This window comes from Pelmatolapia mariae, linkage group LG13 (assembly GCF_036321145.2).
Source record: "Pelmatolapia mariae isolate MD_Pm_ZW linkage group LG13, Pm_UMD_F_2, whole genome shotgun sequence".
Taxonomy (NCBI): domain Eukaryota; kingdom Metazoa; phylum Chordata; class Actinopteri; order Cichliformes; family Cichlidae; genus Pelmatolapia; species Pelmatolapia mariae.
In genome coordinates, this window is record NC_086238.1 from 9,434,229 (window position 1) to 9,455,634 (window position 21,406).

The 21,406-nt window shown below is 41.2% G+C and overlaps 1 protein-coding gene across 12 annotated transcripts in view; it reads right to left on the reverse strand.

Moving 5' to 3' along the window:
• kcnma1a (potassium large conductance calcium-activated channel, subfamily M, alpha member 1a) overlaps window positions 1–21,406 on the reverse strand; it is a 151,731-nt gene that overhangs the window by 18,500 nt on the left and 111,825 nt on the right. For 5 of the 12 annotated variants that reach the window (XM_063490843.1, XM_063490836.1, XM_063490835.1 and 2 more), the window contains exons 19-22: window positions 9,132–9,225; window positions 5,116–5,242; window positions 4,028–4,252; window positions 3,289–3,481 (exon numbers count right to left, since the gene is read on the reverse strand). In XM_063490843.1, coding sequence (XP_063346913.1) covers window positions 3,289–3,481; window positions 4,028–4,252; window positions 5,116–5,242; window positions 9,132–9,225 — 639 coding nt within the window. Of the gene's footprint in view, window positions 1–3,288; window positions 3,482–4,027; window positions 4,253–5,115; window positions 5,243–9,131; window positions 9,226–11,111; window positions 11,466–13,092; window positions 13,174–16,887; window positions 17,062–20,808; window positions 20,818–21,406 lie in introns of all 12 variants that reach the window. The other 7 variants (XM_063490834.1, XM_063490833.1, XM_063490840.1 and 4 more) reach the window with 3 other exon arrangements.

Genomic DNA, 21,406 nt, shown 5'->3' on the forward strand with positions numbered 1-21,406 from the left:
TTCAATTTATACTAAAAAATAACTACATGGTTTATATATGCAAATTTTTTGATAGGTTTCTATTATTACTATTTACATTTGAATAAATAAAATATAATAAAAGAATAAAATAATATTAAAGTTATAGCAATATGTTACTTTTAACTAATGTTTTCCTACTAATTTACTAATTATTTATTCTTTGAGCCCTAACTTACATTTTGTGGTGTTTTTTGAATTTAATTTAATTTTTTTTTACCTCAAACATATAATGCTATTACCAATGCTACTACTATTTATGAGGCATAATAATTTAATAAACTTAAAAAGTCAGATTCCAATTTAAATCTATTTTAAATGTTGTCACTGTGTATCGGCTTTATGTGGGTTTTACTCTTTATGGCAAATATCAAAACAAAAATTTGCAGTCTGTATGTTTTATTGTAGAAGTATCACCGGCATGAGGGCATGACCTAAAACTCTGTATCAGTACAATTACAGATGCATTCTATCTTACCAAGAATGAAGTTTTTGATGTGCACTTTATGTGCGATTCAAATGTAAGGATTGAAGAACACACACACGGACACAAAGAAGGCAGCTAAGTGAAGCAGGCGCCTGCCTAAAAACTGCAATAGTGATACTGTGCTTTTAGGGGTCAGCCAAGACATATTTAGCATTCACATCCCTCCATCAACTGGCAGACATAAATTTTATATGTTGTTCATTTTGTTACAATAAAATTGGTGAAGTGGATCCTGAAAACCTTTTATCGAAAATGGTGTGGCACAGAACCATGAAATACAAGTGCAAGTGACAGGAGTATGAATTCACATGACTTCACATTTTTGCATTTCCTCAAAGTGACAAGTAAACACCTTAAATCTGTAATGCTATATGCATAATGCATCAACTGTGTTTTGACATCCATCATTTAATGCTGACTACAGCAAAATGTCAGCTTATAGTGCCACCACCAAGGAAACATAATGCAGGGAATATATTCAGGTCACAAAGTTTTAAAAGGCTTGCAAATTCTCTCTGTGTGCGAGTGTGTGCGTGCCTTTCCTGTCAAGAAACTCAATGAGCTGCTTACATTACAAAAGAGATCTTTCAGCCCTTTGCAACGGAAAAGGCACCAAATAGTTTAGTACGCAGCGGGAAGCACACACTGAACTGAAGCATGGATAATCATAACTTTTGTTACACCAATTATTGAACTAGGAGATAGCAGCGGTTTGACACTTCAACCAGGGAGCACAGCTCAGATAGTGCAAGCATCATTTTGTCGATGTCCATAAAGGATGATGTTTACTCCACTGGAGAGTGACAGCAAGTTTTTTGGATTCTGCCTCTAAAACACCGCGCTTATTGTATCATAGTGAACATGAAGACTGTGGGAAGACGTAGGAGAGCGCCTTCCACTCTGCGCAGCGCAACCCCAGAAAGTGGCGTTGGTGAGAACAGGGATACATGAGGCCTGCTGCAGAGCTGCTTTCAAAACCTGTTAGGTTACAAACAGCTCAAAAGTCGTTATGCAGTGTGAGCTGGCAAAATCCAAACAGAGAGCTGAGCGTCTACTGAGCACTGAAAAACAGAAGAGCTCAAATGTGTTTATCTGCCCGATTGCCTTAATCTGTTTCTGAGATTATTCATCAGACATTCACATACACCCCATATGAAAAACACTGTTTATCTCTAAAGAAAGACACTGTTTCTCTTTATAGACTAATCTTGTGTACTCATGATTGAAGTAACAGTATGCTTCTTGAATTGCCTAATTATACTTAACACAGTCAATTTTTCTCTTTTTTTATATGTTTTATATTAATGCTAACTTTTTTTTTAAATGAAAAATAAAAATTATGCCCCAAAGCAAAGACGCTGGCTTTTGCTTTTGTTAGACTGTAACTTAGTTTATTCAGCTACAATCTACAATAGATGAGTGAGATCTGGGTTACATGCCCCCTTATCCCTGTAGCCCTGCGGGCACAGCTATGCTCTGTGGTTGACTACATGCTACAGCAGCCGGGAGAAGCTCTCCCCCAGGAAAGCGCGTGTTTACTTATTCATTTGCACCTCTAAATTCCACAGACAGCGTCTGAATGAGAGCATCGCTAGGAGGAAGGAATCCCCACAGCAATACCCATGATACAATAGCAGCGCCTGGTTATATGCGTGTATTTTCTTATGTATGCATGATTGCATGTCACTGTGTTTTCTTAAATGGGCCGTTAAAGTAAGACCCAGTTATTGATAAACGCCAGTCTCAAACCATTGGTTTGGGTTAGAAGACATAAACCAGCGAGCTTCTGGATGGACGTGGCTTTCTGCAAGTACTGCTCCCCAGAGTGGTCGCGCTCTCAGATTTACTCCTGCCGATTGTTGCTTGCTGGCACTATTATCGACAGCGTATCGCTCACACAGGCTGGAGAAGTAACTGCATCGGCATTCTAATAAAAATGTGGATATGCCCTCCATTACGAAAAGAAAAAAAAGGCCTCTTGAACCTTCACTTTGATTTGTATTTACAACAGTCGCTGTGGTGGCACTAACTGCTTACCTCAAGGCATGTCGAACCTTTCAAGCTAATCATAAACTGAGGATCACCTGTTTGTGAATGTTTGTGGATAGGCTGCCTTGGCATGAGTAACCGAGTGTGTTACGTGCGCAAACGCGTGCGCACGCTATGAAGCACTGAGGTGTGTGCGTGCATGTGTTGCTGTTTTGTTGTGACTAATGAGGAGCAGCTGAATTGGCCTGCCTGGTGATTTGTACTAGCTGCTTAATGATGATGAGGCCTGATGGGATGCCTGGTTCGTATGTTTGTCTGCAAACATCAACAATCTGTTCCAGACGATCTGCCAGACTCCAGATCAGGGGGAACAACATCAAATGACACAGTCATGTTGATTACATCATTAAAAAGTATTATCAAAGGTTTAGCAGCATCTAATTGCTAGGGACAAGACTGAAACCATCAGAAAATTGCGCGGAGTAAACACTCTTCAAAGGCTTGATGAAGGTATAAACACAATGTTTCTGTGTGTGCACATCTTCAGTTAGAGTTACAGTAATGTCAGTTTACAGACGAGACTCAAAGCAGACTTTCAGAGAATTTCAGTTATGAGCGCTTAGCAGACTCTGTGCTCGACAAACTACATCTATCCTTCCTGTGTGGCCTTCTCACTGCCCTCCAGTCTTTTCCTCTTTTCCTTTTCCATTTTTTGACTACTCTCCTTTCCTCCCTCCCATAACCTGTCCCCTTTGGCCAGGAGTGTACATGGAGTCTAATGGGACACTTCTTACCTTGGGAATTAGCCTGTAAGACCCCAATGCTGTCATCAAACTGCATAGATTTGATGTTGAGTGTTGCCAAGATGCATTCCTTATCCTGCAGAGAGGCATCTTCGATATTGTTCTGATTGGCTGACAGTATTACACACATGTCGCAGAGGTTGATGTTGACAGCCCTTAAATCTGCCCGACTTAATGGTGTACCCTTCAGGGCGAGAGGAACACAGAGAAAGAGCAAGACAGCGAGAGAGAGAAAGCAAAACACAGAGAACAGACAGACATGGGGGAGAGAAAAATAAATTTAAGAAGTGAGCGGAGTGGGGCTGTGGGAAATTAGTTAACAAGTATTCTTGTTTTGAGGCGATGACATTCCACTGATCTAACCGGGCATTGGAGATTCAGAGACACGGACTAATCTAAAGGCTAGCCTGCGCTGAGGGCTGTGTTTGTGATTCTCCTCTGATCATCAGTCAAACCAGGCCTAACAAGCTCTAAGGCAGCAAGCCACGCCATCTGTGATGGGCACTGCAGCTGCAACGCTCATAAACTCCACTTTGGATATGCAGGATGTGTCACCGCTAGGGATGAGGGAGGCTCACTGAGCTCTCATGAAGTAATCATGCAACTGAGAAATGCGCGATCAAACTCAAAATGACAATCACTTGAAAGATTTCAGTATGAGTGCAACTTAAAATGTCAACGCCTTCTAGTTGGACACATATTCAACATGCAGGTGAAGTAGTACACTCACAGGTAAGATGGAGACCTTGGGGAAGTTGTGTAAAGTTTCCCACTCTCTCCGAAGGTAATCCAGCGAGCCCACAAAAACTATAGGCTTTAGCTCGTGGTAATGGAAGTTGCTGGCTCTTAAAGGCATCACCAAGTTTCGCAGCCCCACTAAAGCGGACGTGACATCCCCAAATATACAGACCACTACATGGCCGCTTAGCACTGTCATGGAGGCTTCACTCCGGGTCTGTAGGGAACAGAGGGACACAGGGAAGGGGGGGAGAGAAAAGCAGAGAATGAGGAAAAAAGCGAAGGCAGAAAAGAGATGAGGAGGCACATAGAGACAAACACAGGTTTACAGAATAAAAATGAGTGCCGATAACAGAAAACTGGGTCAGGTGCATGAAGTTAAAAAAAAACAACATATCTAGAGTTTAAATGTGCTTAAAGGCATCACATAAACTGTTATATATCCACATGTAATCATTTATAAACCATGTGTTTGGTTTTATTATTAGCTCTTCATTAGACAAATTAAACACACACGAATGTAAGCTGTAAACTGTTACATTCATAAAAAAGTACAGCTGCAAATTGTCTCATATTTTCAGCTGGTGGCAAATGATGGTTATCTGTGTATCTGAAACATTTTGGTGAAGCAGCCTTCATATTCCCTTGAGTTAAGTGAAAACAGCACCAGGGTCACTCGAGTCTTAGACAAAGCAAAGATATGTCGTATCTTTACTATGCACAGCAGGTGACTGCGCCTTCTATTTGATCCTACACAAACAATTTATGCACTAACGTAAATGCTTTAAACCGTCTTGTTAAAGCATCTGAGCAAAGTCATGCACCGAGTGTTGAAATGCTGCTCACTCATTCCTTGGTGGATATACACATATACTGTATATATAAATATAAAAACAAACTCACCTTGAAACAACAGAGAGGCAGTGAGAGAAATTTCAATACACATTAGTATGTGATTGTGTTACTGCAGTACTGAGGGGAAACATTTGCTCCTGAGCATACTTACTAGTACCTTCTTTTTTTATATACACTATTTTTCCCCTCACTGGGTAGCAGTTACAGAACTTTTGCCCCACTTACCAGGATGACTTTTTCGATGTCTTTTGAAGGGCACCAGTGAAACATCCCTGTCGAGTCATACCTCTTCACGTTCATGTCCATATTCTCAATTTGTTCATTTCCAGGAATTAGAAGGGGGTCGTGTCGACTGGAAAAGAGAAAATATTTATGTTAGGCTGTTTTGTGGCTGAAGCCAGGCAGGGTTTCTTGATATCTGTGCTGTCTGATCATTAAAAGTACATCTCATTCTCAGAGTATGAAACTTTCTACTGCACTGCATAACTAGAATATTTTTCCCTCCAATCTGTCTCATCCCCTATGTAGAGGCATCAGAAAAGTCAATGACCCTTGTGCTCACTGTGGTACAGAGGAGAACAGCAAGATGTGAGTACTACTGACTGAATGGCATGACAACACAAGGCCAATTACCAGCTTTTACCCTCTCTTCCAGTTCCTGACGCCATGTGGCGCAAACCGTAAAAGCTCCAACAGGCTCGCACTTTAAATATTTCAGGAATTTGCCCAATCACATTTTGCTTTCCCAACTGATGGTCATTAATGTTTCAGCAGCATGTCACAACCAAACAGGCTAATCCACAGCAGTGGGCTGCTGAGTTTTATCTGCTGTAACACTGACCATGAAAGGGTTCCTGTCAGTGTTGTTACGCTGCCTCTCCTGTTCTTGAACTTATTCTACAAGACATGTTCTCACAGCCCCTCTGAACACGGTCCAGAAAATGTGACCAAACACACAGAGTCAAGATAAACGGCGGGAGTGCTGTTTTCCCACAAAGGCTCCTTGTTTTGCAGCAATGTAAATGTAGTTTATTGACAATTTAAGAAAAATTATGAAATCCTTGGTTAAATTCAGTACTGCTGATACTCCTAAAAAAAGCGGGTGGGGGAAACTGCAGTGATAGACATGTGAGTAATATGGGAGAAAATATCTCAAGAATTTGACATACATCTCTCTCAGTATCACTCTATCCTCTATCAACACTGTCATTCACTGACAAGGCTTTGATGCCGTTTCTTCCTTCAACCTGCATTTGGATTGCATGCCATCGCAGGCAAAAGTTAAAGTTAAAGAAAAAAAAAGCTGTCAATTAGCCACCCTCTCTCTCTCCACCTCTCTTTCCCCCCCTCTCCCCTCTATCAGTTAGAGCAGGTGATAATAACACTGACAGCATTTAGTGTTTTTACACTCAGCCTGAATCTTTCATCCAGAGCCGCGTGTTGCGCCAATCAACTCCACGGAGCCCCCCGTCACTTCAATCTGCTCAGCTCTGCTCGCCTCCACACAGGGGCTGACTGGCGCATGCAGACGGGCTGCCGCTCCACCTCTCACTGCCAAGACAGCTATCTTTCACAGAGCTGTCAGCGGTGTGACTGGCAGCCTGTCACAGGCTCCGCACACCTCCTTCCTCTTCCTTCTCCGCGCCTCGGGTTGAACCTACCACAAGGCTCAGGCAGAGCAGACATGACGTCTGTGCTACGGGGCCACGCCCAAGGGATATCAGCTGCAGATGATACTGTGACATCTTCTGCAAACGGATGCGTGTTGTCAGTCATGACCCATTGTGAATGTTTGTGTGGGTGTGGGGTGGGATGGTGTTAGCGCCATGGCGGGAATACGGTTCATTAGGAAATTTACAAGCTGGATTGGCTACTAATAAATTATTTAACACAGGGCTCCTAAATGTCACCCAAATAGCGAGCGAAGTGACAGAAAATGCAGATATTCTCTACTGAGAATTTTCAGTCCTGAACAAGTAGATGCAGAATTACGTGAACTTTGCTTAATTTCTAGCATTGTACCAGAATGCAAACTAAATGTTGTGCTCGGTGAGATACAATATATTATCAGATGCACTTTTATGGAGGACAAACAGTATTTCCCTTACAGCATGTCTCACTCCGGTGCCTCCCTCCCTCCCTCTCTGTCTCTTTCTTTCTCTCTTACCCTCTCCCTCAGTATATTTCAAACAGAGTTGAATTATTCCAGTGTATCACTCTGCAGTCACAAAGCTGGGGATGGGCGTGCTCCCCCAATCCCTCTCTGCCAGACTACGAAGGCAGCTTCTTGCTTTGAAAATTTTTCCCATCATGCAAACTGACAAAGGCATGCTTTTCAAAAGCCCACAGCCAATCTGTTGATCATTATTTATTTACAAAGGCCTTCAGGCTGCGAGTCCTGTAAAAACCATACTTGATACGTATGTTCGCTCTCTTGCTAGCTCTCTACTCTGTTTTCCCCCTTCTTGCTTGTTGAATAAAGTATCCCTAAGGCTACCTCAAACAATCACTTTTCATTCTGCATAAAATCCACCTCGCAAAGCATAACGGTTTATATAATATATATGGTCTTATATGTTGACAGGGGCAGCTGTGAAGGGGTGGAGGGAGGGACTGTGGACTGCGATGGGTAATTTGATGTTCTGCTAAAGGCTAATACTTGGAGGGAAAAAAAAGAAAAAGCTACACCTATAACAGAGGACCTGTCATCCCAGCACCCAAGAGCCAGCAGAATACAGAAGCAACCCTAAAGCAGAGAAAACTTTGACACCGCTTTGAAGCGTTTTCAAAACTGAGTAAATAACTCGCAAGGATTATTATCACTGCGAGATCAAAGCGCAGATGCATATATTACATGGCAAACGGGGACCGTCTTCTAAGCAGAAAAGGAAGAGAAGAAAAGGTTTTGTGCTTTAAGTTAGGCAAACTAAAGAACCTTTTAAAACAAGCAGTTATCTGGAAATGTGCCAGTGTCTAGTTGTTTTTGTAGCAGTTTGCTCCCTCTGAGCAAGGGCATCTGAGCTGATGCTCTGCTGCGAACTAGACTGAAGGGTATGACTCTGTGTTGGGCTAATGGTTTGGCAAGTGTGAAGGCTTATTAAGTGCTTGTTTTGTTGTGAGGGGGAGGCCGACAACTATACTGGACAAAAATCAGTGCAGTAGGAGGATTGCTGCCTAAGGGAAACTAGCAGGGCTAACGTACACGGCACTTGACCAGAATGGTACAGTAATAAGTGAAAGCATTATGCAGCGTATGAAAGAGAACAAAACAGAACTACTTTGTATAATAGCTCATATTTATATTGATTTTATTTGGAAATGTTAACTATTCCACGTTTAGAGTTTGCTTATTTTTTAAAGGGTTTAAATTCTATAAATAAGATTAAGATTATATATATTAAGAGGCCTCTCTTTAGAGTTCCTTAATGTAAATCCTCGCTCTCATTAGGAGACGAGCAGTGTAGCTATGAGTGTTTCTGTCCTGTTAGATCTTCGCCACCGTGCCTTCATCCCGGCGTCCCAACCCGCACAGCCTGGCCTCCCTGCATTTTCCTCTTAGTCGTGTGTCTAACCCCGCCTTGCAGTCAGAGGAGCACAAAAACCTACCCTTTTTATCTTTCAACATCAATTAACAGCAGTTTAATTCCAAAGGACAGGATAAAAGGAAGGTAATATTTGAATTCATATTTGATTGTGACGATACATCTCGCATATGGCCTTAAGTACCAGAAACACTACTCACAGGGGTTCCCACAATAGACGAGTAGCCCGAGGGCAAAGTAACCATGCAGGTCTCTCTGATTGGTTGGTGGTGTCATTAGTGCCAGCATTGTTTAAGGAGTACATGTGGACCAGAACGGAGGAGGTGACAGCTGGGTCTTTAAAGCCAGAGGAGTTTTCAAACGGCTCCTCACAGCCGCTTTTCATGACAGAAATATTATTTCAGCTCTGTCATTAACAGCTGACAGCATGCCATCCTAAACAGCCAGCACCTAACAGGGCATTTCTCTTCTCTTTTTCACTCACAGAGTTTCTTACCTCCCTCTTCTGCCACCCCTAATTTGCCCCCTCCCATCCATCCAAACTCCCACCATCTCACCATCAGCAGCATACGCCTCTGAAGTATCTCTCAGACACATATCCCCCCCCCCTCCCCATGCTCCCTCCCATCTTCCTTATATCTGTCTTCCTCTCACTCCCAGTTTGAAGGCTGGAAGAAGAATAAAATCAGCATCTCTTACCTCATCATTTTGGGCGAGCAGTTGGGTGAGTTTCGCATCCCTCCGTTGCGCTGCTTTTTTTTGGGCGAGAGCGTTGACGGATGCTCGTCTTCGACTGAAAACACATGCGCACAATGTCAGAGCAGAGACAGACGGTTCAGAAAGAGAGCTGGACCTGACATGAAAATAGGCAACAATCAATCAATCATTCAATGCAAACCACAAAAAAAGAAACTGAACGCAAGAAAAGGAAAATTAATAATTCAGTGTCAAAATGGAAGGGAAATAAAAATAGAGAGAGAAAATATTAGTAATGGACAAATTATTAAATCTGAAAAAAGCAGGAGAAAACCACGGAGAAAAAACAATTCATGACCTAAAAGGAAGGTTTATTTAAAAAATAATAATTTTTTTAAAATGTCCCCCATGTTGTGGCTATACTGAGGTGCAATATTGCACATCCTCCACTGACACATCACTGCGTCTGTTCACCCACTGAACTCTGCAGGTGGTTGGACCTCTAGCAGTTTACATCCAAGTGACCATGATTACCTAACGCATTAATTGCAATGTGATGCTACAGACTGTTATTGTCACTGGGGCATGGGCAAAAGCAATGACAATGATATAAATACAGGTTATGGAGATGAATTTTGAAAGCGTAGTGGACTTCCTAATGAAACTACTTGAACCCCAACACCATAATTCTTACTAACGTGCACAACGGCTCTTCTACAGGTCTGCCTCCATGCTAAGAGAACGCTCAGCACGCATAATAAAGGTCAGGGCACGTTAGCAGTGTGTGAATTAGTGGATTCTAAATTATGAAAGCAGCTGATAAATGGCATAATTGCCAAGAAGAAAAAGGTCATATGTTACAAGTTTAAATAAAAAGTAAATGACTTGTGTCGGATTAAATATACAGCGTCTTTGTTTCATGTTTTGCCGGACAATGCTGTGTTATTTTATATTTCTCTTTTGTTTTGTTTTTTTAAAGATTATTTGATCACATTTGAGCTCGGTTTTCTGTCAGCCATGCTTCGCTAGGTTGAAAAAAAATCATCTAAAAACAAAAACACTGTTTCTCAAACTTTACTTGAGTCCCAGCCAGACAGAGAGAATGCGAAAGAGCAGCCGGAGTGAGTCCAGGCCCAGCTGTCTGAAGATTTCAGTCAAGCTAACAGTAGTCTGATCTTCTCCACTGTCTGTGAGTTTCAAGAGCTTTCAGACAGGCACCCAGATACTCTTATCCAATCTACGCTCTCCCAGCGCAAATGTCAAGTGCACCGTCACTTCAAACCCGCATTAGTCCTTTGGTTAGAAATCAATAACACAGCATGATATTAGTGCAAATCAATGTGCGCACTGCAAGCCGCGGTTATTCCAAGCATGTGGAATTTCATTATTCTCTGAGCACCCATTCTATGCTGTCACCTAATTCTGCTAATAAAAGATAAGAAATATGGCTTTGCCTTCTAATAAAATGTCATTCTCTGACATTTCCTTTATGCAATTGGGCAATCAGAATAGCTAATATCACAAACATTTTACACTTTACAAATAATTCTCTCTCTGATGTACTTTGAAAATACCACACAGCAGAAAGTATGCTTTCCTTGCTATACCGTTTGACAAACTCCTCATGGTTTAAACTTAATTTTTTAACATAAAAACAATTGAACTTCTTGCTTTCACGGACACCACGCTGCATTTCCCCACTACATAATGATATTAGTGCAAAATCCCTGAGCTCACAACACCTAGCGCCACTTCTAAAATAGCACGGTGTCTACAGTAAATTCACCTGTTTTACCCCAGCGCTTAAAAGTTATCTCATATAGACAGTAGCAGCCACTGCACTAGCAGCCAGATCTGTGCAAAGCAGCAGGAGAAACAACAGCAGCAGCTCCAGCAGAGTGAGCCGTCATGCAGCAAACAAGACAAAATGAAGAGACGGGACAGCATTACTGACTGATGCATCCCGCTAAGGGGCCAACCTACAGTGCCTACTGTGACTGAGCAGCATGGCATTACTGGGGTGGTAGCGGTATTTCACTGGCAGACTGCGGGCCCGGTTCAGTCGACTTTCAGCCAGGGATCTGGTCGCCACGTCTCCTGGACCCGAGATACTGAAGCGCAATTGCGAGGGGTCGTCCCCGGGCCCCAGCCGCATGTGGAGCAGGCATCCTTTACGGTTATTAACGAGAGGGATGTTGACTGTGCCAGGGCTGGCCAGGGGGTCCTGGCTGGGGTGCAGGGCATTGGGAAGGAATACATTTGAGGTGATGGAGGTGGAGATGCAGCCGGTGGTTTTAAGTGTTCTGTTTTGAAAAGGCGGTCTAACTTCATCCGTTACTGTCAAATAGTGGAGAACAAAGAGTGTGAGAACGCCTGCTTTAAATGCCCAGAAATGACTGAGTAAAGAAGTGTTATTGTATTTCAAATTAGATTTTGTTAAATAGATATTTCTGGGTAAATTCCATAAAACAGTCATTATTTCACAGTATGTTAAAATGAATATCTGATCACTATTTAAGAAAAAATGCAACTTAAGTTTTGACTGAACCAGCTTAAAGCAAAAATATAATAATAATAATAATAATAATATTAAGGCAGGAACCGTGTAGAATTTCCTAAAAATAGTTGAAGCCTTCCTAATGAAATGTTCACCGTATTATTTGCTTTTCATTTGTGTTAAATTCATTAGAAGCCTCTTAACTTTACTTCTCATTTGTGCTGCGCTCGGGTAGAACAAAGCAGAGGCATGGCTTGGCTAAAGCCAGTCAAAACCAATTAGATATTGTCACTTCAAGTGAGCGTGGCACACCACAATAATGTCAACAAATAGAACTAAATATTTATAATATTATAAATTCAAAACATCTAATCATTAAACATTTATTGGATTCCTTTTGGATTATGTACACAAGTGTGATTTAATTGCGCATGAAAAATGTTCAAAAACAGAGCATTTGGAATTTTCACTATTACACTAAATCGCTTGAGTATGAGAATAAATACTCGCATATGTACCAAATATGTTCAGCAAGTCGTTTCACCAAACTCACAGAAACACACACACACACACACACACACACTCACACACAGTCCATCTGTGGCTGCAGAGTCAACCCGCATGTTTGTATGTACTGAAAGGGTCATGGCACACTGCAGGAAGACAGCAGTGGGAGATGAGTAAAATATCTGGTTGCAAAGTTGACTTGGAGAGGCGGAGCCCTTTTCCTCCCTTTGGTTGAAGGGTGGTTGGTTGGTTGTTTGGAGGAGAGAGCATGCTTGGGTGGCCCTCGGCGATAAACAGACGTTTATCCCAGCCGTCAGCTGCCTCCTTGATTTACAGGGCGCCACCGATAGCTCCTGGATTCATCTGGCCCTTGTCAAACACGTGCAGCGTTACAGAGTGTTCACCCGCCCTGGCAGGTCCACTGTGCATCCTGAACAACCCAGACGGCAACTGTCCCTTCTTGAAATGATAATCACATGACGGTACTGTCCTGCATGCAAGCCTTATCAGATCGCCGTGACCCAATGTAAACTGGATGATGGGGCGGAGGAATAACAAGTAAAAATGTTTACTTTACTATGTGAGCTAAGCTGGCTTTGCCTTTACAGTGTTTGCTGCATGAGCGAGCTTTGTTCTTCAGCTGCATTGCAACTGCATGAAAGAGCTTTTTAAAGCCATGCATTGTGGTCTTTACAGTTAAAAAAGGGAAGAAAAAAAAACTTATTTTATGATTACTGCGCTTCCTTTTAGTTTGCTTAACAGGTGAGGCAGCCATTATTTAATAAAGGAAACCAAAAAAAAAGCCTTTATTGTCAGTATGCCTAATAATAACAAATACATTTAAAATGTAGACACAAAGTGTTAGAGGTGACAAATAACATTTCAAAAGTGAAATGTATTCTTAACCAGTAAAATAAAGGGGGGGAAAAGTCATTTAACAATTATTTACCAAAGATTTACCTATATTGCAATCAGCTTTGAATCGAACGCCAGCCTCTTTATGGCTTCCACTGTTTCCTGGTGTTGTAGCGCCATCTGCTGCTACATGCAGCACAATACAAAAAGAATATTTCATGGATCTACATAGTGTTATCAAACACAATATGATCTCAGTACTTTAGTTTGCTGTCAAAATATGTTAAAATGATTTTATCATATTTAAGTTAAATATAAATAAACTGGATATTTTAAAAGAAACACTGAAATTTTAAAAGTTTTTCAAAAGTTGGTTTCCTTTTTTTTTTTTTTAACAGTAAAAATACAAGAATACTTAAGCAGAGCATCGCTACTAAGAATGTTATATGACATACTGAGGGAGCTATACTCTATACACAAAGCTATGGCAGAAGGACAGGGAAACACACTTACGTGATCTGACAAATCCGTTATACTTATATTTGGCTGGGGAGGATGCAAAGACAAGTGGCAGGTCACACACAAGGAGAGAGGGTGTAATGAAAGAGACACATTAGGAAAGACATCAACATAAGAGCCGTAGATGGAAATTAAATCAAATGTAAATCTGATGTTGTCTCACCAAAAGGTATGAGGGCACAAACCAAAAAATGAAAGTATAAATAATTAAAAATCACTGTAAAACCCTAATGGTGGCACTGATTACAGTATGATGTGATGGCACATAAAAGGCAGACAGATGAATGAAAGAATTGTCCATTCACAGAGTGAGCCATGCTTTTAGGAAAGTGTACTACACCTGTAATGAGATGTAATGACGGTCTAATGGCTGGTTTTAATACATTTGAAAAAAAAAAGGAAAGAACTACATTACATGTCACATCATTTCCGTGTAGATTTAGCAATTCCATTTTTTTTCCATTTTATAATAGAGTTTCGTGGGGGGTTTTTTAATCTAAAAATGATGGGAAGTGTGAGGCGGAACAAATAAAGCCACAATGGGAAATAAAGAAAACGAATACATACTTCAGTGCATGTATAAATCCAAAACAGACAACAGCTGCTCAAAACAGCTGCGCTAACAGAGCACTAATGCATAGATACCTGATTTTCGCATGCAGTCCAGAAGTCTTATACAAATAGAGATTTTAAAAATTAGGGGTTTTTTTTCATAACTTGAGCTCAGTGCACGATCTTTGGGGTTGTACTTTTAAAGGGTTGACAAAGGTCTCCACTTTTGCCAGTGCAGTTAATTCTCTGGTAATTACAGTTTTTGACCTTGACCAAGAAGATATTAAAGACCACCGGTACCACTAGAACTACTAATGTAGTGAGCACTTGAACTCAGAGCTGCTGACACTCCCCACTCTCTCCCAGAGTCTCTTCCAGCAGTAAAGGTCACAGTGAGGGCCCAGGGCTGGCCTATGACACAGATCCTCAAAAAGAGACCCACAGTGGCCCTGGCATCTGTCTCTAGCAATCTGCCCGCACCGCAAAGGCGGCAGACTAACTGGCTAGCATCTGGGGCATTGCGAGGCGGCGTAGGACAGGGTGGGTGGGGGAGGGTGGTCGAGGGGGTGGGGGTCTGCCTGGTGGACAGGAGCTGTCAGGGCAAGTTTGGTGATGAACCAGCAGGGCTGGGAAAATGCAAACATAATTTCTGTGTCAGGATGGATAAGGTCCCCAGCAATGAGATGCAGATTCACACACATGCATAGACACCGAGATACAAGTGCATGTTGTTGCGCACACAAGATGTGCACATGCGCACATATACACAGCCCAGAAGGTTGTGGACAAGCCGAAACCATCTCCCTAACCCCAGGCCCACAACCCTTGTCCAGAGCTTAGCAAACCAAGTTGAAACCTCTTAACTGACTAGAGATTTTCTAAAATAGTGAAGGTCAAGTCACAAAAAAGACTTATGTTTCATTTACAGACCAAAAAAACTGATGATGTAGCCAAAGAATTTAGAATAAAGTAATATGTTAACTGCTTATAATAAAAAAGAACAATGGAGAATGACATTTCTCTAACCACTTCATCTGCATACATATCATTACTCATTTAATGAGTTTGTGTTAAAAGTTGCCATAATAAATATTGTATTAGTCGATAAAGCAGTTTAGAGTTGTATACTTCTGCCATCCTAACTTGCTGATAGCTGTCTGTGCTACACACAGACACATGTGGCCCTAATTTGGCACGTGTAGGAACACAGCAGCGTAAACGAAGCAGTGCTATCCAAGAGATCAATAATCAAAGTGCAAGAAAAAAATTAGTTCAGAAGCATATGAAGTCATCGTGGATAAAGATGTCTTATCCTCTCAGCCTGGTGGAAAAAAAAAAGAGGAAATAGGGAAAGGAAATCCAACAATCCCTGACTGACAAAGCCCAATGCGCTCCTTCACTAAACTCACTTTGTTCAGATGAAGTCAGGGTTAAAAAGAGAAAGAAATCTAAGACAGAGGAGGCTTTCCTGAAATCCTACAGGGGGTTGAGGGAGAAGTGAGATCAGTAACCATGTAATGGCCAGTAATTGGTACCGAGGGATATCAGCGCAGGCCCAACTACAAGAGGCCAAGCCAAACTCATCATGGCATGTTTGACACTAATCTAGGCTGAGTCGGCAGACGGTGGGAGAATGTTGAGAAGGAAATCAGATCTGTATGTCTGAACCCAAGGCTTTGATAGCTAGGCCTACTGCTGCCATGTCTAATTGACAGACAATTTAGTATTTCCCATCCACTCAAAAGGAAAACAGATTTAAGGCGATCTTCTAGGAGCCTCGGGCCTCTTACCTTTCCTTTATCAAGCCAGAAGCACTTTTTATAGTTTCCTTTTTGATTTTAATTTCTCCTTCTCTTTGCTGTTCCTTTATCTATTTTCTTGTACTCTTCCCAGCTACATAAAGCCTTCCTTTTCTCTCATTTCATTTTTTCCTCCTTCCTATTTCACTGCCACGTTCCTACCGTGTAAATATGACAAACTGTTAATGGCTGCAGGACAGATGAAGTACAGGAAATACAAGTCTGAACAATAAAATAAATGTGGGGGGGGAAATGCATGTATCTTTTCTTAATCGTTGCATAAGTAAAATTTGATTTCACTTCCATTATTATTTGTGCCCTGCTCATCATTTTTAAGACCTGGCAAGACGATAGAGGCTTAAACGGCATTTCATTTATGATTCATTTAAAATCCACATGAAAGCAAAACCAAAATCTTAGTATAGTTTCTCGTCAAGATTAAAAGAAAATGCAGAAAAAAGCAAAACCTACGTCAACGGAAAAGTGTACAAACTTAAAAAAGGGTTAACTCAGAGGTTTGAAAGAGTCTTCAAAGTAAATGTACAAAAGGCACAATTAACAAATGTTATCATGAAAATACAGAATAAAATCTTTCATTTTTGTATATTCAGACATCTTACCTGAAACAGTTAAAAAGAGACATAAAACAGCACGCTCCAACAGTGACATTATCACACGACTGCATGACTGGTGCCGCATGCGGGAGCCACATGTCTAACATCTACAGTACTTACAGCACCACCACTGAGCCACGCCACCACTTATCAACCACACATACTACAAATCAAAGAAAATCTAACCAGATATAGAGAAAGAGAGAGATAGATACAGAAAAAAAATAAGATCAATATAGAAAAAAAATGTAAAACAACACAGAAACACATAGACCACGGGTACACAAACAATGGGGTCACAATAAACAAATTACACCTCACGCACGCACACACACACGTACGGTATGGTACACGGTACGATACACAGAGCACGCACCACAGACACGTAACAGCATGTGTTGGGCGGTGTAACTTACAGGCACGTAAAGTGGTTGCGCAATCATGAACAGAGACAGAGGAAAGTGGGTAGGCCCTCTGAAGGGTGTCCATGTTACTATGTACACTGCCTGACATGCAAGAGCAGTCTTGCTCTGAACGGCCGCAATCAAAACAACATGCCAGTTTCATTCGTTTGTAGACGGACATCTTGGCTACAGTCATGTTTTGGGATGAGAGGAGAGGAAAAGCAGCAGGTTAATGGCAAAAGGAGAAATATACATCTAGGGGAAGTCGGAAGGTAACTTCATCAGAAAGTGCAAGCCTTAGTCACCTGCTCCCACAGGCTTGAGCCCCAAGTTATATTAACAAACTCCAAGAGTTACATTTACCTTAACAAGTCAGCCGGCACATTTCATTTTGCCATTTTAAAAGTGTCTCTAAATTGGACACATTATCTATTATTAAAATATTATCAATTAAAAATACAACAGTCATAATGCTGGTGATTCTCTTAGGAGTTCAAGCTGTGCGCTAAGGCTGTAACAAGTCAAAAAGGCAAAATTATAACAGTGGGAAAGAGAGGTGGGGAGAAAGGGAAGAGGGTAGGGAGGCATTCGGGGAAGAGAGGCATGAGCAATGTCTTCAGCAGCAAACCTCATACAATGTTTCATACATTTGTACATCCTCTATCCATTTGGCTAAAGGAGTGGATCACGTACCTGTATCCCATCATGCAGCTGTAGCGGTTCTGTCCAAGGCATCACACTAGTCTACAGGCTAGACTGGCTAAATCATGCTATATTCAAAACCTGCAATTTCACTGCTCCACTCCCCAAAGGGACTTCACTCTGATGTGCATGTGCTTAAACGGTGTTTGTGAAAAGCATATGTTATTATACGCTAAAGTGTTAGTTACACAGTTGTTGTTGTGATGTAATTTGAAGTCATGTTTGAAGATACAAATGGGAAGTATAATTCACAAGAAAATGAAGAATTAACCATTAATTTGATCCTCTACTTAATATCCCCGAATTATCAATTGTTTGCAGCGCATATTTACACATTTAAACACAGTGTGTGCCTGATTTTAAACACTAGTTTGTACCTGGGAAATTCTGAATTCCCGTTTAAAAAATTAATCTAATGTTCTCCGTATACCATAAATTTATAACCATTCACAGGCCATTATAATACATATAATTTTGTCTTTCAACCAACCAGCAAAACTAGCATTTCCAACATAAAATATAAAAGCATTTGAGCATTTACATACACCTACGTTTTTGTTTTTTCCAAGCTTTCTGTTGTGTGCATCAATTCAGCACATACAGCCCAGTGAATCTTTCAAATGGTTCCAGTCCACTTATGTTTCTTTTCAATTATCGTCCAAGTAGAAAACAGGCAAGATGACGATCTGGTGTGCTAATTAAGTAAAAAAGGATGTAAAAGTAGTATTACGCCAGACAAAAGTTTTAGCTACAAAAGTCAGCCTACAGCCAAGTGTATGTGTGAGTGGTGTGTGAAGCCCTTGAACCCTGAGGGAAGCGGGAGTGAAAGTCCCCAGAGTAGCATCTCTAGATTGCTGTGACTCTGGACAGAAACAGTCCCTGGTCCCCATTCTCTCATTGCCAAGGTGTAAACAGACAGCAGACTAATACTGTCTGGCACCTTTACAAAGACGCTTTCAGCATCTTTGACTCTGACTCACATTGGAAAATAAGACCTTGAATGAAGTAATATGTTTTCAGCTCCTGGCCAAGGAAAGAATGGGAAACACAGATCATATCCCATAAGATGAATGCATCAGGGACTGCTGTATCCTGTGACATGCATATGTGCCTTACTAGCATGTGGAAAGCATGCAGGAAATGTAGCTTAAGTCCTGGCAACAAGGAGAAGTACACAGATAACTGTTCACAGTAATGAAACAGTTTTGGGAACATGGCGGACAAGTGCAGTGAGGCCGTCAGGTCATGCTGAAGTTTCTTTGCTTCGGTGTTTTTGTTTGGGCGCTTGAAACATATTATGTGGGCTCACTGGCAACTTTATTAGGTACACATGTGAAATCTAACATAACCTAATACAACAGCTCTGCTGTAAACTCTGCTTTTACGAGGCTTCTTTATTTTCCAAAGTAAACATGAGTTGTCACGTTCTGGCCTGTAAACATGTTCAGTTTTTAACCCTCTTTGCATGTAATCAAGTGGACAAATGGAGTAAGATGAAGAATTGAAATAAAAGTAGACTCTATGGCAGAGCTGTTGTATTGGTCTGCATTTAGCGTCACAGGTGTACCTAACAACAGCAGCCCATGAATGTGTATGCCACAATGTAGACTTCTGACAAATGGAAGGGGAGCAATGGAAGACACAAGACACATACACACACACGCACACACGCACACGCACAAAGACAATGTATTTTACTTCTGACTTCACAAATACCTAGATTCTGGTTTACTATGACAAGGTGTCCATTTCAGGGCATTCCTAACTGAAGATTCAACATAACAGCGACCCTGATCAACTGTCTGTGTGGGCTTGATTGGCTACTACCGCCTACAAACCACAAATATTCTGTACACAGAAGCTATCAGGGTGCTATGTTGAATATGAAGGATGTCCCAAAGAAAACAACATTCTGATATCCACCTAAAGCCTTCTTATTCAGCAACAGTGCAAGGAAAAAGGATACTGTTGGCTCAAGAGGTGAACCTTTGAGCAATAACTAACAGAGAGTGCAGTATCCTGTCAGAGTGGGGCACATAAAAGTGGGCAAAACAAATACTTTTTTTCTTGAAAAAGCCAACTTTGTACACAAGTGCACACCCCTCACCATACCCTGCTTTATATTGTAACATATAGAAATAAAAACAATGTGAAATAACATGTTAAGGATGATAAATCTGTAAAGCCGTACAAACTGATTTATTATCCTAAAACAAAAAGGCACCCATCTGATCCTTGCAATTTTGCTGAACAGGTCTCAGGGGATTAGAGTTTCCTCTATAGACATCACCATTTAACTATGGATATCTATTACCGCACAAGACTCTGGCACGGCACTACCATCTAGTGGGAACTGAAAATTATGACAATGCCGCGTATTAATCCTAGACTTGTCTCCCAGTAAAGCGAGTTAAACAAAATGGCCCAACGACAGTCTGTGTTTGAAAGGCACAAGGCTCGTGCAGTTCTGAAAAGAACCAGTGATCTCTGAAACATCAGCCTAGGCTGGGCCAGGGCCCGGAGTTTATAAAGGGGCTGAGATCACAGCAAAGGGGGGTAAAAGGGGAGACCAGATTGTTTTGATTGTGTTTTGGCAACGTAGCTTGCCAGGATTTGAAGAACATCCCAGAAGGACGTTTTCTGCTCTCTGAAAAACAAAAAAACCTGCCACACAAAACTACCTTTGACAGAAAGCAGATCATTTAAATAGCAGCAGATCTTTCCCCCGTGTGTTAGTTCCTCTAAATCTGTTTTTACTGTACGACATCTCAGATTTTTATTCTTCTGTTCTTTCTCTGAGCAAATACACTATAAAGAGGTTAATCACATGTAATGACACAAGACTCGCAGCAGATTGGTTTTTAAATGCCAAATACGTGTTTGGTTTGATGATCAAAGAGTGAGCAAAAACTGCACACCTCATCGGCCGCATCCAATCGTGTAGCGCTTTATTTAATTGTCATCTCCAACAAATCAGATCATCAGCCGGCTGAGCCACTGAGGAGCAGAGGCCTGACGCTGGTGCGAGTTCAATATCTGCTGTTTTGGATTCAGTTTGGTCTGAGCACGGTGTAGAAATGAGAGGCGAGGAGAGGGATGCAGAAGCTACACCGGTAACATGCAACATAGATACAATATACTATTTGCTGAAAAGGAAGAGAAATAAAAAAAATAAAAAAAACACTTGCACTGCACTCTGGGTAATTAGACACCCATTTTCATTTTACTCACAATAAATCACTACCAGTGAGTAGTTAAAATAAAGTGGTGTTTTCCAATGGCAGCAGGGAAGGAAATACATCAAAAGTGTGTCACTGGTCATAAAGAAACATGGGAAAAAACAACAGAAGAGAACAAAACATGACAGAACAGAACATACAGTTGGACAGAATTCCATTACAGTAATGGAACTGTCATCTTTTTAATGCAACTCTCTTGTCGGCAACAAATGTAATAAGATAAAACATAACGCCATCAGCTGAGTCTCAGACATGAAGATAGTAGGAAAGCAAACAGAGGTAAATAGTTGCGGTAAATAAAACTAGAGTGTGAAAAGCCTGTTGATTCTATTGAGTTGACAGAGCAGAAAGCGTCTGAATAATTGAAATGGCACAGACAAAAGAAGGAACTGGAGGGTACCTATTTTAAAACCAGGCTATGTCTGTAACGGACTGCTCACCGTAACAGCCTGTGACCTTTTATGGAAACATAGAATATTAACCTGAATTATTTATCCATCAGCTAACACATCCTGACAAGTATCTTCTGCACATAGGTCAGGGTGTATTTGCGTGCTTTTCCTGCCTTAATGGTAATGTTGTATCTGCAT